The sequence below is a fragment of the Leptosomus discolor genome, chromosome 1 (assembly GCF_034619465.1).
Source record: "Leptosomus discolor isolate bLepDis1 chromosome 1, bLepDis1.hap2, whole genome shotgun sequence".
NCBI lineage: Eukaryota > Metazoa > Chordata > Aves > Leptosomiformes > Leptosomidae > Leptosomus > Leptosomus discolor.
This window is the reverse complement of record NC_141391.1, coordinates 24111153-24125383: the sequence shown is the minus strand read 5'-3', so window position 1 is coordinate 24125383 and position 14231 is coordinate 24111153. Positions and strand designations below refer to the sequence as shown.

Genomic DNA, 14231 nt, shown 5'->3' with positions numbered 1-14231 from the left:
CAGTTCACATGTCTCTGAGACTCACATTGAAAGCTTCACAGAGGCACTTAGAGAAGTTATGTGCTTATACATAAGGAATAAGATTGTAAAGGAATCACATGTCAAAATAGTAAAAAATTTCCATTACCGTTACCATGAAATGGTTATTTTCTATGCACATTTTCACTGTAAAAAAAAATGTTCATGGCATAATCATCGTCAGAAGAAAAGTCCATACTAATGTATCTTCATCAGTTTTGCCCACTTTGTGAGCTGAACAGTATGGGCATACACTTTTGCTATGAAATATGTTTTCTTGGATACTTTACTGTATATCTGTTAATTCCTCAAAAAGCCTACAAATTTTAATGGTATCCATTCATAGAACATTAGTGTATTCCATAGAATAAAAGCACTGTGTAAGTACTGACCCTGATTTAAGAATGTATCAGATTTAGAAATGATGGAATTGTCTGCAGGGCTCACATGTCAACAAAAATCAGATGGTTCACACATGAAGCCTGGCGAGGAAACTACTGCAGCGGCACCGGTGCCATCCCTGCTCCTTGCCTGCCTCTCCCAGACCATTTCCTTCAGTCAGCTGAGGTTACCTTGCCTGGCTGCTGCTTCTCCTCAGTTACCACTTACTCGCACATCTAGAGTAGCCAGCCACACTGAAAGGACAAGTAGCCTCCTGAAACCCTGTTCCCTAGATAATGCTCACTAATAGAAGAGACCCAGCAATATATGCAGATTACTTGACACAATCTGAGCAGATGCAGCTGGAAAGGTAAAGCATTCCATGCATTGTTACTATTTGCAGCTGTGCTAAGTCTCATTTCTTTGAATGGAGTCTTTCTCTTCCAGAAATTATTTTAAGGAAATACTTTAAGTATCTCTTGAAGATTTCCAATAACACATTGGAGGAAAAAAATGGTTATAAGTCTGCATCTAATAAGCAACAGAGAATTGTGTACATCTGGGCTGTGTATAGGCTGGCACTGCAGCCTCCGGAAAAGGGCAAATATGGCCAGTGCTTTTTCCCAGTGCACTGCAAATGACCTACCCGCTGTACAGCTGGAAGTGTTTGAAGGCAACAGTGACAATCTAAATCACTAGCAGCTCCATCATAAGCACATGTGCCCAGGTGCCCTGTCTCCACAGATGTTTTCCTCTTGTTTTGAGCTGAGAATGTAACATTTCTGTTGAGAAAAGCTTTCAGATCTTGTTAAAAATAGCCTTTGGATTTGACTGACAAGCTAGTTTTTGTTGTGCCATTTTCACTGTAATATTCTCTTAATTTTGACCCAAAGAAACAATTACCTCATTCCTTGGGAGGCAGGACAAAGTGACAAAATCTAGAGGTCCAGTGACGACACTGAATCTTTTTATTGTCAAAGCGAGCTATGAAATCATCTGCCTTCCACCCAAAACCACCAGGGAGTGTGCGGTGTCCTTCACAGAAAGCAAAATTTGCAAGACAAGGTGGTGGCATGGAGCAGTAACCTTTTTGCCCCAGGGGAGATGTGCTGCTCTCTGTCTCCTGAATCTTGTGGAATTTATGCAAGTTCTTTTCTCGCCTCTGTCAGCAACCACAGTGCTCAAGTGGGCACAGACTTTCTAAGGTCCATCTCTTTATATACTGTGACTTCCTCGAAAATTCTGCTGGAGGAGTCTCACCAAGGTATTTCACAATGTTATTTTGGGAGCTGAGGAGAATGAGATCCCCATTCTGCGTCTATCTCTTGATCAGGTGTCACTGCCAACCAGGTGGTCTATACTTCTTGGGATTCTCCATCCTTGTTTGTCTTTGCTAGAAGTCTTCAGTTGTGAGCTACAAGGGGGATGATCTGAAGTGAGAGGACAATTTTAAATAAATGAAATGAAACTCTGTTTTCATCATTCATTTAAAACTTTTCTGTTCCTACTCAGCAATACCTTGTTTAGGAGAACGGTTCTGTCTTCTCTAAAGAAAATGGAAAACAAAAGGATGTTTTAAAAAAGGTTAAGAATATATAGCTGGTGTTTTCATCCACATTCAGCTTGCCTTGCACGGACAAGAAGTTGAACCAAAAAGCTCCTTACAAATATTTCTACTCATTTTCAAGTAAGTAGATACAAAGGATATTATAAAAATTGAACTCTTTGAAAACACATATCTAATAGAAATCGTAGTCTTACTCTTGCTTTGCAATACGATATCCAATCCCTGTGACTTTTCCCAAAGTGTGCTCTCGTTTGCAAAAGAGCAAAATTACTAAATAGGGGTTTTGAAACTTCCTGTGCAGCTACATACTTTTTTTTTTTTTTCCAGAGCAGTCATATTGGGCTGTTATGACCTGAATATTCTGTGAGCAAAGCCTCTGTGCGTGAAGTTGAAGGTGGCTCGTGTTATCCAAGTGATCTCAGTGACTGCACCTGTCATGTGGAGTGTAATTTAAAACAGATTTGGACTTCAATAAGGTTTGCAGAAGAAGGCATGTTTGTAAAGTATCAGAAGGGATGTGGCACAGCATGAACAAGAGAAGAAACATGTACTGCTTCCGTAAAAAGTGCTAGTGTCTGCAACTGATGAGTAAATTCTTTTTATTTCTGTCATCAAGGGCCGCAGAAGAAACCCACTGGAATATGGAAACCTGTACAGGCCTGAGCGTGTAACTAGCAAAGATGAAGGAAAACCTTTACAGGAATATGTCATGTAATCAGAACCTCCTCATCGCTTGCCTTTTACTAAATCGTTGGCTCTAGACAACAGCTGGGAGTAAATGCCTGCCTTTTCCTTCCTTTCACGCCTGATTTTCATGGAAGAAACTTTAAAGAAGTTCAGTGTGTGCAAAGCTATCAGCTCCTGCACACTAGGCCACATAAATGCTTCTGCTTTTTACAGTTTTCCTCTGCTCTATGTAAAGGTTTAAACTTTAAGACACAAACCAGCCAAAAAGAGAGACTTTCCAGGAGGCAGAAACATTAGTGTTCTTTGCTGTTCATATATTTTCATGATTTCAGATAGTAGAACTGCTGTCTTCATGTGTCCTTTGGCACTTCTTCACAAATGAGGCAGTGTTAGAATTAGAGTCATTACTTAGAAGGATCTTTGACTTCCATAAAGCACCCTGCCTTGCCAAACAATTGATAATTGCAATAGAAGATTTGGAATTTGTTTGCCTTCTCATCGGCAATACCTTGAAAGAAGCACCAGTTCGAGGAGCAGAAACATTAGGAGGCAACGATCATAACTGAGCAGCAGCAACTGGCTCGGGCATTGGATCTGGAATAGAAATTACTGGACTCTGGATTGACTGAGGGGATCAGATGAATACTAACACAAATATTCTGTCAGCAGATGTGTAAAAATGTGTATGGTTTGTGGAGCCTGTTCCTCAGCTGTGAGGGGCCCAGTTAACTTAGGAAGACTTCAAGGAGAGATCGTGTTTTCTTGGAGAGGAGAATCGCCAGAGAACAAGGGTAGAAAGTGTAAACGACACTCAGAAACAGCTCTGGTATAAACTTCTTGAATGATAAAGTTGCCCTGCTGCATATTCAGATACTTGTTGGGAGGTGGTTTACATCTTGTGAGGCTGAACAGCTCTCAGCTTAATGTGTTTTAACATGTGCTGCCAGCTTCCTAAACAGGAACCTGTTATACCCTATATAGAACCTATGTATTACTTCCATGGGACTTAGTGGTACTCTGTGCAAAAGCATATTGACAGAGGTAAGCCAGTGAGGAAGGAAAAAAAAAAAGGCAGTTTTTGTTTCACATCATCCAATATGACACAAGTGTCAGTGTGACACTGAGACCAGTCGTCGACACGTAGCACTCTGGACCGAGACTTAGTGTAAAGAGCGTCACTGCACTCCAGCCACTACGATAACTCCTTCTAGCAGATCAGCACCCAAGGCCTCTGCTAAGGCATCTGCTCGTTTGAGACTTACTTTGGTTGTAACAGTGTCTTATAAACATTTTAGAAATGCCACTCCACTTGAAGAGAGAGCACGAAGATTTGTCCGAGGATTGTCAAACACTAAGTCAAAGCCAATCTCTCAACAGCCTCTTCTGTGGCTTAATTCCTAGAGCAGAACCGTGCAAAGTGACCACTTGGGTGCAGCTTCATGGGATTTTATCACGACTCTTCTACTGACACAACAAAAATGATTCAATCCACCTAACATGGATGCAAGCAAGTAGAGAATTGAGCCATCCCAGCATAAAAGTGTCTGCAATTGAGCCAATACTAGTATAATTATATTGGTTTCTTTCTAATCACATTCATATCTAAAGAAAGAGGATGCTAGTTTATTGAACTTAGACCTGGCTGCACTGGAAATTGTTACTATTATGACTTTAAGATGTGGGTTTGGGGCTTTTTTTGAATTCTCAGTATTTGTACAGCTTTCTATTTGCATAGGCCTAAAGTTAATAGGCTAGTATTCTCTAAGTTTCTCTCCTACTAAGAACAAAGCAAGCCGTGTTGGGCTAAATGAAAAGGTACATAGTATTATCATTATTCTTGGATTTAGAAGCTGGTTTTGCTTGGGACCTTGAGCACAACTTCCTAAGATTCACTTTTCAGTGTAGTTGATTCCTGCTGCTGAGTGCTTAATAGTGTCATGGTCCCACCAAAGAAAAGATGGAGACTTTTATCGATTATTTTATTTTGTCAGATGATAATACTTTAAATTTTATTATGGGTCACAAATGTTCATGTATAAATGGTTGATTTTGACAATCTACTTAATTATCACGTGCTCTTAAAATCTTCTATACATGAAGTTTCAGAAAGGTTTGTGGTCTGGCACACGAGGATTTGTCCCATTTTCACGTTTAGGTGGCTTACAAAACTTCTAAGGATCGTTCAGACCATCTCTTAACGCTACCTGCTACTCATATTGCCAGTGTTGCAACAGTTACAAGGTAAGAATGGATTTTACTATGTACACCTGTATATGGCCCTCCTCGTTCAAGTTGCTGTCACTTCAGTAACTGCGCTGATAACGCCTTCCAGGGGAAGGTCAGTGCTTTTGGGTTTCTCACAACACTGCTCCTCCCAGCGCTGTTCGCACCGGTAAAGTCGATGTAAACGGCAAAGCAGAGGGAAAGGGAGATTCCTTCCGTTCGGTAGTCCGCTATAGGCGATTCGTACAGTGCAAGCGACCACAAAAAAAGCAGGGAGAGGAGTGGCAACGAAGGACGGGCGAGCTGTGGCCCAGCCTGCCAACTCCCACCAGCTCGGCCTGCCTCTGCCCCGGGCCGGCGCTCGGGACATCGCTCCCTAAGCGCTGCAAACCAGGGGGGCTGCCGGGCCGCCCCGGCCTGCTCCTCCTCCCCCGGGGGGTTATGAAGAGAGCCGAGACCTTCCCATTCGTGTCCTTACTCATGATTTACCCGTTTCTGAAAAGAACCCCCCACCCCAAAGTACCCCACGGCGCTGTGCGCGCAGGCAGAACCGCGCACCCCGCCGCCGCCGCCGCAGGAGGCAGCGCCGTGCGACGGCTGGAGCCGGGCAAGAGGAGCCGGAAAACGCGAGCTCCCATCTCCGAGCCCCGATGCTCCCCGCGCCTCAGTTTCCGCGTCTGTGAAACGGGGCGGCGCGGCCCGCCGGGGAGGTGCCGCGGGGAGGGGGAGAAAGGGGGGGGGGGGGGGGGGCGCGGCGGCGCTGCCGGGGCGGCGCGGGAGCGCCCGCGGCGCCGGCGCCCTGCGCCGCGCTTCCCCCCGGGGCGGCGGGGTCCGGGCGTAGGGGGGCCCCCCGGGGCGGCGGAGGGCAGCCCCAGGGGCGGGGGGGCTGCGGCGGTGGCCGGCGGGGCGGTGGCGGCCCGCGCTCCTCACAGGCGGCGGCGCGGCGCCGAGCCGCCGCCTCGGAACTCTGCATCCCGCCGCCGCCCGGCTCCCTCCACTCACTTTTGCATTTGCGCGCCCTTTCAATCCTCAGTGACGTGTTCCGCGCCGCGCCCAATCGGCGGAGCTCTCTGGTCAGGACAATGGAAGGCCCTCGGCCAATCGGCGCGGCGGCTGGCTTGGCGGCAGCCAATGGAGAGGGGGCTGTGTTGAGAGTAATGTTACCAGCGCTGAGAGTGTGAGGAGGCTGCGTATCGATCCCGCTCTCACAGCCATTGCGGTGCACCGGGCTGCACAGGGACCCAGGCAGCGCTGGGGCCGGGCGGGCGGCCGGGGTAGCGTCTCTGGGGCTCGGGGCCGAGCGAGGGCTGCGTGCCGACTCTGACACGGGTGAGTACGCGCCGGGGGCCGCCGGGCCGGCCGGGCGCGCTCGCCCGCTCGCTCGCAGCCGGGCGGCGAGCCGGCGCTGCCCGCCGTGCCGCCGCCGCTGCCTGGCCGCGAAGCGCGGGGCAGCGCCGGCTCGGGCGCCGGCACACAAAGGCGACCCGGGCTGTGCCCGGGAGACCCTTCTCGGGCGGAGAGCCCCCCGGCCGGGGTGGGGCGGGGGCGCCGGGGGCGCGGGCGGCAGGCGACTTCGGGAGCGGGGCGGCGGGAGGGAGGAAAGGAAGGAGACGGGCGAAGGAAGCCGCCTGGGCGAGGGGCGAGCGGCCTGGGGTCGCCCGCCGCGGGGGGCGCGGGCCGCGCCGTGCCCCGCCGTAAGCCGCTTACGGTACCTCGCCGTAGCCATCGCTGCGGCGGCGAAGCGGCCGGCGGGCACAGGCGCGGCGAGGCGACAGGGGCTTCGGGCGGGCCACGCCGCGCTGCCGGCCGCCGCCGAGGCTGCGAGGAGCGCGGGGGCAGCGGGGCCCGGGCCGGGGAGCCGCTGGCCCCACGGCCGCCCGGCTGTAACATGGCTGACGGGAGCCGCGAGCGAGAAAACAAGGCGAGCGGCGGCGGCGGAGCAGAGAGGCGCTCGGGCGGGCGGGGGCGCAGTTCGGGGGAACTTTTTTTTTCCAGCCGCCGGCGCTCGCCCGGGTGCGGGGCCCGCGGCCGAGGGGCCGTACAACTCGGCAGGGCGCGGGAGCGAGCGGGGGTCCCGGCCGGGGCTCTGCCCGCTCTGCCGGGGCTTGGGCAGGCGCTGGAAGCGCGCCGGCCCCCCCCCCCCCCCCAAACCCCCAGCCCACCCACTACCCCCCCCCCGCACCCACCCACCTCCCCCCGTCTCTCTCCCGCCCGCCCTCCCCCGGCTGCAATGGCTGAGCGTGTGCGCCAGGGTAGCGGGCGCGCTCACACAAAGGGAAGGGAAGGGAGGAAGGAGCCATGTTCTCTGCGCGGCGGCGGGCGCGGGCGACGCCAGCAGCGGCCATTCCGCGCCGCCCAGCCGCTGCCGCCGCCGCGCCCCCGCGGCGCGGGGGTCGTCGCCCGGCCCCGCCGCGGCCCCTCGGCGGGGGTCCCGCGGCCTGGTCTCCCCGCCCCGCCCGCCGGGCCGCGAAGAGGGGGGTGGGGGTGTGGTGGCGGGGCGGGCGGGGGGGGGGGGGGGTGGAGGGGGGAGCGGCTCGCTCTTCTCAGCGCACAAAATGGAAGGAGCCTCGGCGGCGGGTGACCTCCTCCGCCAGGAGCCTGCGCCATGGCGGCCGCTCCCGCCGCCACCGCCGCTGCGGCGGCGCAGGCCGCGCGGGCAGGCAGGCAGGCCGCGCCTCGCCTCGCCGGCCAGGCCTCATGGCGGCAGGGAGCGGGGGAGGCCTGGGGACGGCGCCCCCCTCCCCGCGGCGGGGGGCCGGGGGCGGCGGCCGGGAGGGAGCTTTGTCCCGGGGCTGCGAGCGGCGGCCGGGACCGGGGGTCGCCGCCTGCGGGCAGCCGCAGCGCCAGTGGCCGGTGCTGGGCATGTGCTTGCCGCCCGCTGGCTGCGTGAACACAAAATAAAACTTCCACAGCTTTTGCCTGATAACGGGACTTTTTTCTTTTCTACCTTTTTTTTTTTTCTTCTCTTGCCCTCCACCCCCAGCAGGTCTCTTGGGGGACTTCTGAAGTTTTCTCTCTGCCCCCCTCCGCAGGGGAAACGTCCAAAATGGCGGGAAGGAGGCTTTTAAACGCCAGCTCACGGTCGCCGTGCCTAATCCTTCCCACAGCCGCTCCATGCCTCTGAACCACCCGTGCCCCGTCCCCCCCGGCCCTCACCGCCTTCCCCTCCTCCCCAGCCAGCGGGAAGTGCCCCAGCCGCTAGCCGAGCCCCGGGTGCCGGCTGGCTCTGGAAACGTCTCCATGGCAGGCAGGAGCAGCTTCTGGTTCTTCAGCCCTCTTGTTTACTTGATAGAAACTTCAAACCGGACGTGTTTAGTCACAGAGCAGAAATCTGTTTCTGTCTATCCGCCAGACCGATAGGAAATACTGCTTCTGTGGCAATACGGGCAGGCAGTGCGTGCACTTTTTTTTTAACCTTTTTTTTTTTTTTTTCCTTAATTCCTGCTGAAGAGCAGAGTTTGTCAGGGTGCAAGTGGCTTTTTCCAAGGAGCTATGAAGAAATACTCTGCATGTCTGACTTGGGTGTGAAAGTTCCAGGAAGGTATTTTTTTGTTCCCTCTCTGTCTGTGAAAGACTCAGTCTTCACACTGAGCACAGCTTTGCTAGTGATATGTAAATGTCATAATTCTAGCGTCCCTGGCTTGGTTATAACATGTTTGACTGAGTGTGGGGTTTCATTCCTGTATTTCTAGGTATACGTGCAAAGAGAGAGTAGGTTTTTGCAGTACATGTAAAGGAGAGCTGTAATATATGGCCTACAAAAATAATTTTAAAAAGCCCCACTTTTGCAAATGAGCACCCAAGGCCTACAGGGGAGGGGAATAGAAATACAGCTTTAGGAAGAAAAAAAATAGTAACTCAGGAAGTGAACCAAGACAGGATACTCAGGTGCTTTTCTCCTTTCAATATAATTTATTCCTTTGAAGTGTAGGATTGATACACTGGCAGTAATCAAGGAGTGCAGTCCCCGCTGCACTGATGCTAGCACTTGCTTTCAGATTGCTCCGAAGGGGCGTTTGTGTTCGCAGGAGACAGAACTGTGTGTTTTGAAGGCCTTTGAGACTTCAGGTTGCTTGTGTCCAAGTCACCTCAAACAATGATGGCGGAAGTCTTCAGTAAATTTTCCAGAAGAAAAACTTCTTCCTGTTGTATGATTTTGGAATACTGTTCTGATGGATCTTGTTTGGCATGATCCTTCATTGTGGCTTAGTTCCTGCATTGGCTTGTAGAAAAAGTAACAGTTTTAAAGGTATCTTTTTTTTCTTTGTTACAGAAAATCATCAAAAATGGGCAAAGGCGATCCTAAGAAGCCGCGAGGTAAAATGTCTTCATACGCCTTCTTTGTGCAAACCTGCCGGGAGGAGCACAAGAAGAAACATCCAGATGCTTCAGTGAACTTTTCAGAGTTCTCAAAAAAATGCTCAGAACGGTGGAAGGTAGGAATAACAGCTTAAAAAAAAAAAAATCCACAAAACCTTAAATGGTTGCTTTGTGTGAAATAGAATTTGAGACTGTAAATTATTTCTTTAAAAGCTCAGGTTTTAGGTAAGTGTGAGGTGCAGTTGTAAGATTAATGGTAACTATCCATTGTTCTTGCCTTACCTTTAGCTCCCCCAGCTGAAATTTGGGAATGGACTTGGATATGCTTTTGAATCTTAAAATACTGTTTTGATCCTTACGGGTCCCTTCCAACCTGAGGTATGCTGTGATTCTAATTGCCTTCCAGACTATGTCTTCTAAGGAGAAAGGGAAGTTTGAAGATATGGCAAAGGCTGACAAGCTTCGTTATGAAAAAGAAATGAAAAACTATGTACCACCGAAGGGGGAAACGAAAAAGAAGTTCAAGGATCCAAATGCACCGAAGAGGCCTCCGTAAGTAGATTTCCAGTTAAACTGTTTATCTTGTCCAAGACCATCACACTGGAGTGAGTGTATCTATAAAATGGATCATTTTGTCCAGGTTTAGGAGCTTCAGAAATACAAGACTATGTGATTTTTCCTGACCAGTGATGTAAAGATAGGTTGAAATTTTGGTTACGAGTTACAGGTTTGTGGTTTCAGGTTGACCCTCTCCATCTTAAATTGGAATACCATCAGCCTTTAAAAGTGGATACAAAAATCAGCGACATGCAGTTCTGAGTCATGTTTCCAATTTCTGTTAAGAGGGTAATTCCTGTGTGAAATGGCAGTAAAATATTTCAGGCCCCGCTCTCTCCACCTGTTGGCTTGAGCAGAGTTTTTGATTAGCAGTCCATTTACAATTAAGAGGGTTTTGCACACAACAGCTTGGAGGGACGTGAAGACTACTGGCTTGGGCTCACCTGGTGCCAGACATAGTACTTTGTAGCAATGCATTTGTGTGTGTTTGTTAAATGAAGCTGATGCTGAAGGGAGCAGGGGAGTTCTGTACGAATGAATGTTTATATTTGGGCTGATGCTGTCATCTGGAAATCCTAATTTTCCTAACACATACTGGAGCTTCTCCATAACAGTTATGACATAACATTTGCTCCCCTGATATCATTCAGTGATTCTCCTTATTTTAAGATTCTCTCTGCATAGGGTATATAAACTTAGTCCTTCTGGGGTCCTTTCTGCCAAAAATGGGACCAGATGTGCAGCGTTACTTAAGAGACAAGGATGTGTTAAGTTTTCAAAGTAGTTTATTCAGTTCTAATACTTTCCTTTGTGATTAATGTTTGTCTTGCTTTTAGGTGCTTCTCCAAAACGCTCTTAAGAAGTAAGAAAGGTCACAAAACTTTCTGTTATAGTGAAGTCTAAGATTAAAATAATTTTTTTTTTTCCCCTCTGTAGTTCGGCTTTTTTCTTGTTTTGCTCTGAGTTTCGTCCAAAAATCAAAGGAGAACATCCTGGTCTGTCCATTGGGGACGTCGCAAAGAAACTGGGAGAAATGTGGAACAACACCGCTGCAGATGATAAACAGCCTTATGAAAAAAAGGCTGCTAAACTGAAGGAGAAATACGAAAAGGTAACATCAACGTTTATGGAGATGGTTTGGGGAGCTCCAGCTTCCATTTAGATGTTTTTTTCATTTCTGTGTACTCTGTGATGTTGCAAATTACAATATGCTAATGACAAATGTCATGATATTTGTTGGGAAGAAAAAAAGGGAGCATACAGTTTATGACCATAGCATTAAATTGCAGTCCTCTGCGTTGAACCATTTGCATTCATCTGTAAATCCAGACCGTCGGAGATGGTTTGATAGATACTGTGCTGTCTGTGCTGTTATTAAAACAATAGGTCGCAGCAGTATCTTGAGTTAAGCTGGTGGTATTAAGTAATGCTAGTAAAGAATAAATTGGTTCTCCCTAGTTTTGGAAGTATTGATGAGCATCCCTGAACACTGGGATAATTGATACACATAGGTGCTTTTTTAAATTTATTCCTGGGATAATGACAGAAACACTAATGAGATGCTAGTTTGAGACATGTGTTTTTCTTGTACATGTTTTGTGTCCATCTCCTTTCTAGTAATTAACATAGTTAATAATACATATGAGGCAGCATGTCATGCAGTTTCTTGAATTATTAAAGCTAAATCCCGTCATCACTGGAGCTCTCGAAGCGTGTTGCACACAGGGTAGTGGTACGTGTGGTTTGATTTCCGGGGGCAGATTCCCATCCCGATACAAGGAAATCAGGGGAGGAGGGGGACGCGTGTTGGCCTCCCCTGACGATGCTTCACTATGGGTCAGCAACCAGCTATAGCTAATGTATGCCACGTATATCCATTTGTGTGCCATGACCTTCCTCTGGGTATTTTTCCTGTTGGCAAGCAAAACCACTTAAAAATGGTAGCGCTGGAGTGAGCAAAGTGGCCCCTTTGAGTCCATACAGTGTGCGGGAGAGGAACCGCAGGTCTAGTGGCTTTCCCGTGTTCTCCCTCCTGTGCCACGTGGGCTCTTCGGCACGGTAGCTCTTCGTACGTGCAGCCACGGCAACTCGTAAGGGACTTTTTATGAATTACTGATCTTTATTCCCAGGTATTTTAACCTGCACTGTTTCTGTCGTCTTATGCTTACAAGTGGGGTTTGAAGGTGCAGTATTCTCAGTATTTCACTGCTCGGCCTTGGGCTCGGCGGCTCTCCTACCTTCTGAAAATTTCATGCTAAGCTTTAAGGGAGTCTGAGGTAACTGTAAGTTCACTGGGTGGGGAATATGTGGAGATTTGGACCATCTGCTTAAAGGTGTTGATGTTTCTCTGTAGCTGGTGTGTTGAAGTCCTGTAGATCAACTCTGTTACATAATTGTTTTTATTATTTTGGCATGGAGTCGGGAAGTCTAACCGTTTTTCTGGCTTGGTCTTCCAGGTACAGTTTTGACTTTCGTATAACAGGAACTGAATTTTGTGCGTTCTAAACCACTGGAATAAATTTATTGCATGCAGAAGGTGGCACTGTCTACCCTTTAATCAAGTTCTTACACCTTTTATTTTGTAAACTTCAGTTAGGCAGAATTCTGTATAATTGCTCTTCGCTGAAGCATAACTTTGCAAATATTAGCCTTGTCGTTCTAATGTGTTTCGGATGGCTAATCACCATTTTGTGCCTCAAACACGGATTTTTCCTGTGCGTTTCTTTAGGCGTCATAGAAGGTAAGGCTAGAAAGGGCCTTAAGAGCTCTCCCTACTTCATTCCCTTACGGGATGGTGGGCTCGGCTGTGCCTTTCCCATCTGAGGTAGCAGCTTTTCCAGCCTGTTCCCAGACGCCCGAGAGCAGAGATTCCCTAACAGCCCAAAGCAGTGTGTTCCAGCGCACCAGTGTCGTTGCTGCATTGGAGGGTTCCCCTTTCTTGGGCATCGGGCCTCGGTTTGCCTCGTAGCAGAGGGCCCGGCTCCTGTCCTACCCCCCATGGATGGGGAGAGGGGGCAGGTACCTGGGGGGCTCTGGTTTCACAGGTACCGTTTGGAAGTTGCTCCGAGCTCTTGGCTGGTTAAATCTTTGAGAGATTCTTCCTGCTTTTCTCCTCCAAGGATATTGCTGCATACCGGGCCAAAGGGAAGGTTGATGCAGGCAAAAAAGTAGTTGCCAAGGCCGAGAAGAGCAAGAAGAAGAAGGAGGAGGAGGAAGATGAGGATGAAGACGAAGAGGATGAAGACGATGAAGAAGAGGAAGAGGAGGAGGATGAAGATGACGATGATGACGAATAAGTCTCTTTTAGAGCAATTTCTTTCTTGTCTATAAAGCATTTAACCCCCCTGTACACAACTCACTCCTTTTAAAGAAAAAAAAAAATTGAAATGTAAGGCTGTGTAAGATTTGTTTTTAAACTGTACAGTGTCTCTTTTTTTGTATAGTTAACACACTACCGAATGTGTCTTTAGATAGCCCTGTCCTTAGTGGTATTTCAATGGCCACTAACCTTGCCTGGTACAGTGTGGGGGTTGTAAATTGGCATGGGAGTTTTAAAGCAGGTTCTTGTTGGTGCACAGCACAAATTAGTTCCATACATGGGGATGTAGTTCATTTCTCATCTTCAGTTGTCTCTGATGCATCATAAAAATAATTGTTGTTCTGTTAACTGAATACCACTCTGTAATTGCAAAAAGGAAGAAAAAAAAAAAGTTGCAGCTGTTTTGTTGACATTCTGAATGCTTCTAAGTAAATACAATTTTTTTTTATTAGTATTGTTGTCCTTTTAATAGGTGCCCTTGAAAAATCATACTTTTTTCTCTTTTTTTTTTTTTTTTTTTTTGAGGGGAACTCATCTTTTGCTTTATTGAATGCCCGTATGGGATCACGGGAATATTACAGTTTTCATCTTTCATATAACCAGCTGATAAACAAAGCTTTGATCTGCATACCCTGCATAATCATGATAGGGTAAGAAAAGAAATATATAGGCATATGATGAAAGAATATTCTTCCGTAACTGGAAACAAAACAAAAAATTCAATCTCAACAAACTGATACTTGTTCAGAATTTTGTGAAATGTAATATTCTGTTGAGTTGCATGAGTTTACCAGTCTTGGAGAGTTGAGAAGTATAGAGTTCAATTTTACAGAAATTAAATACTTCGGGGGGGGAGCGGGGGGCTGGGGGGCGGGGAGGGAGGGACGGACTGTTAAATTTTGTCCTAGAAGGACCCATAGGAAGAGTGTATGTCCATCCCATGTGGAGAAATTTACAGGTGTGACTCCGTTACCATGTAATGGAAGTCGTGCCTGTAAATCTCTGAACACCTGCGAGCGATGAGCATACCTAAAATGTGTAAAGTTAAAAGCATGGAATTACCATATTATTTTTTGGTGACAGGTCTGGTGACGGCCACGGGCTTTATACCATGAAACTCTCCTGGTAGCAAATGGCCCATGAGAAATGATTTTTCTT

General features: G+C 48.4%; 1 protein-coding gene across 2 annotated transcripts; it reads left to right on the top strand.

Moving 5' to 3' along the window:
• Positions 1 to 6124: 6124 nt before the first annotated feature.
• Positions 6125 to 13524, top strand: HMGB1 (high mobility group box 1). Of its 2 annotated transcripts, none has more exons than XM_086481855.1 (5): positions 6125 to 6205; positions 9150 to 9312; positions 9603 to 9748; positions 10691 to 10865; positions 12874 to 13524. In XM_086481855.1, exons 2-5 carry the CDS (start codon positions 9163 to 9165, stop codon positions 13048 to 13050), a joined length of 648 nt encoding a protein of 215 aa, XP_086337981.1. In that variant the 5' UTR covers positions 6125 to 6205; positions 9150 to 9162; the 3' UTR covers positions 13051 to 13524. The 2 variants fall into 2 exon arrangements, with proteins under 2 accessions (XP_086337981.1, XP_086337983.1); XM_086481857.1 differs by lacking the exon at positions 6125 to 6205 and adding an exon at positions 8249 to 8417.
• The last annotated feature ends 707 nt before the right edge of the window (positions 13525 to 14231 follow it).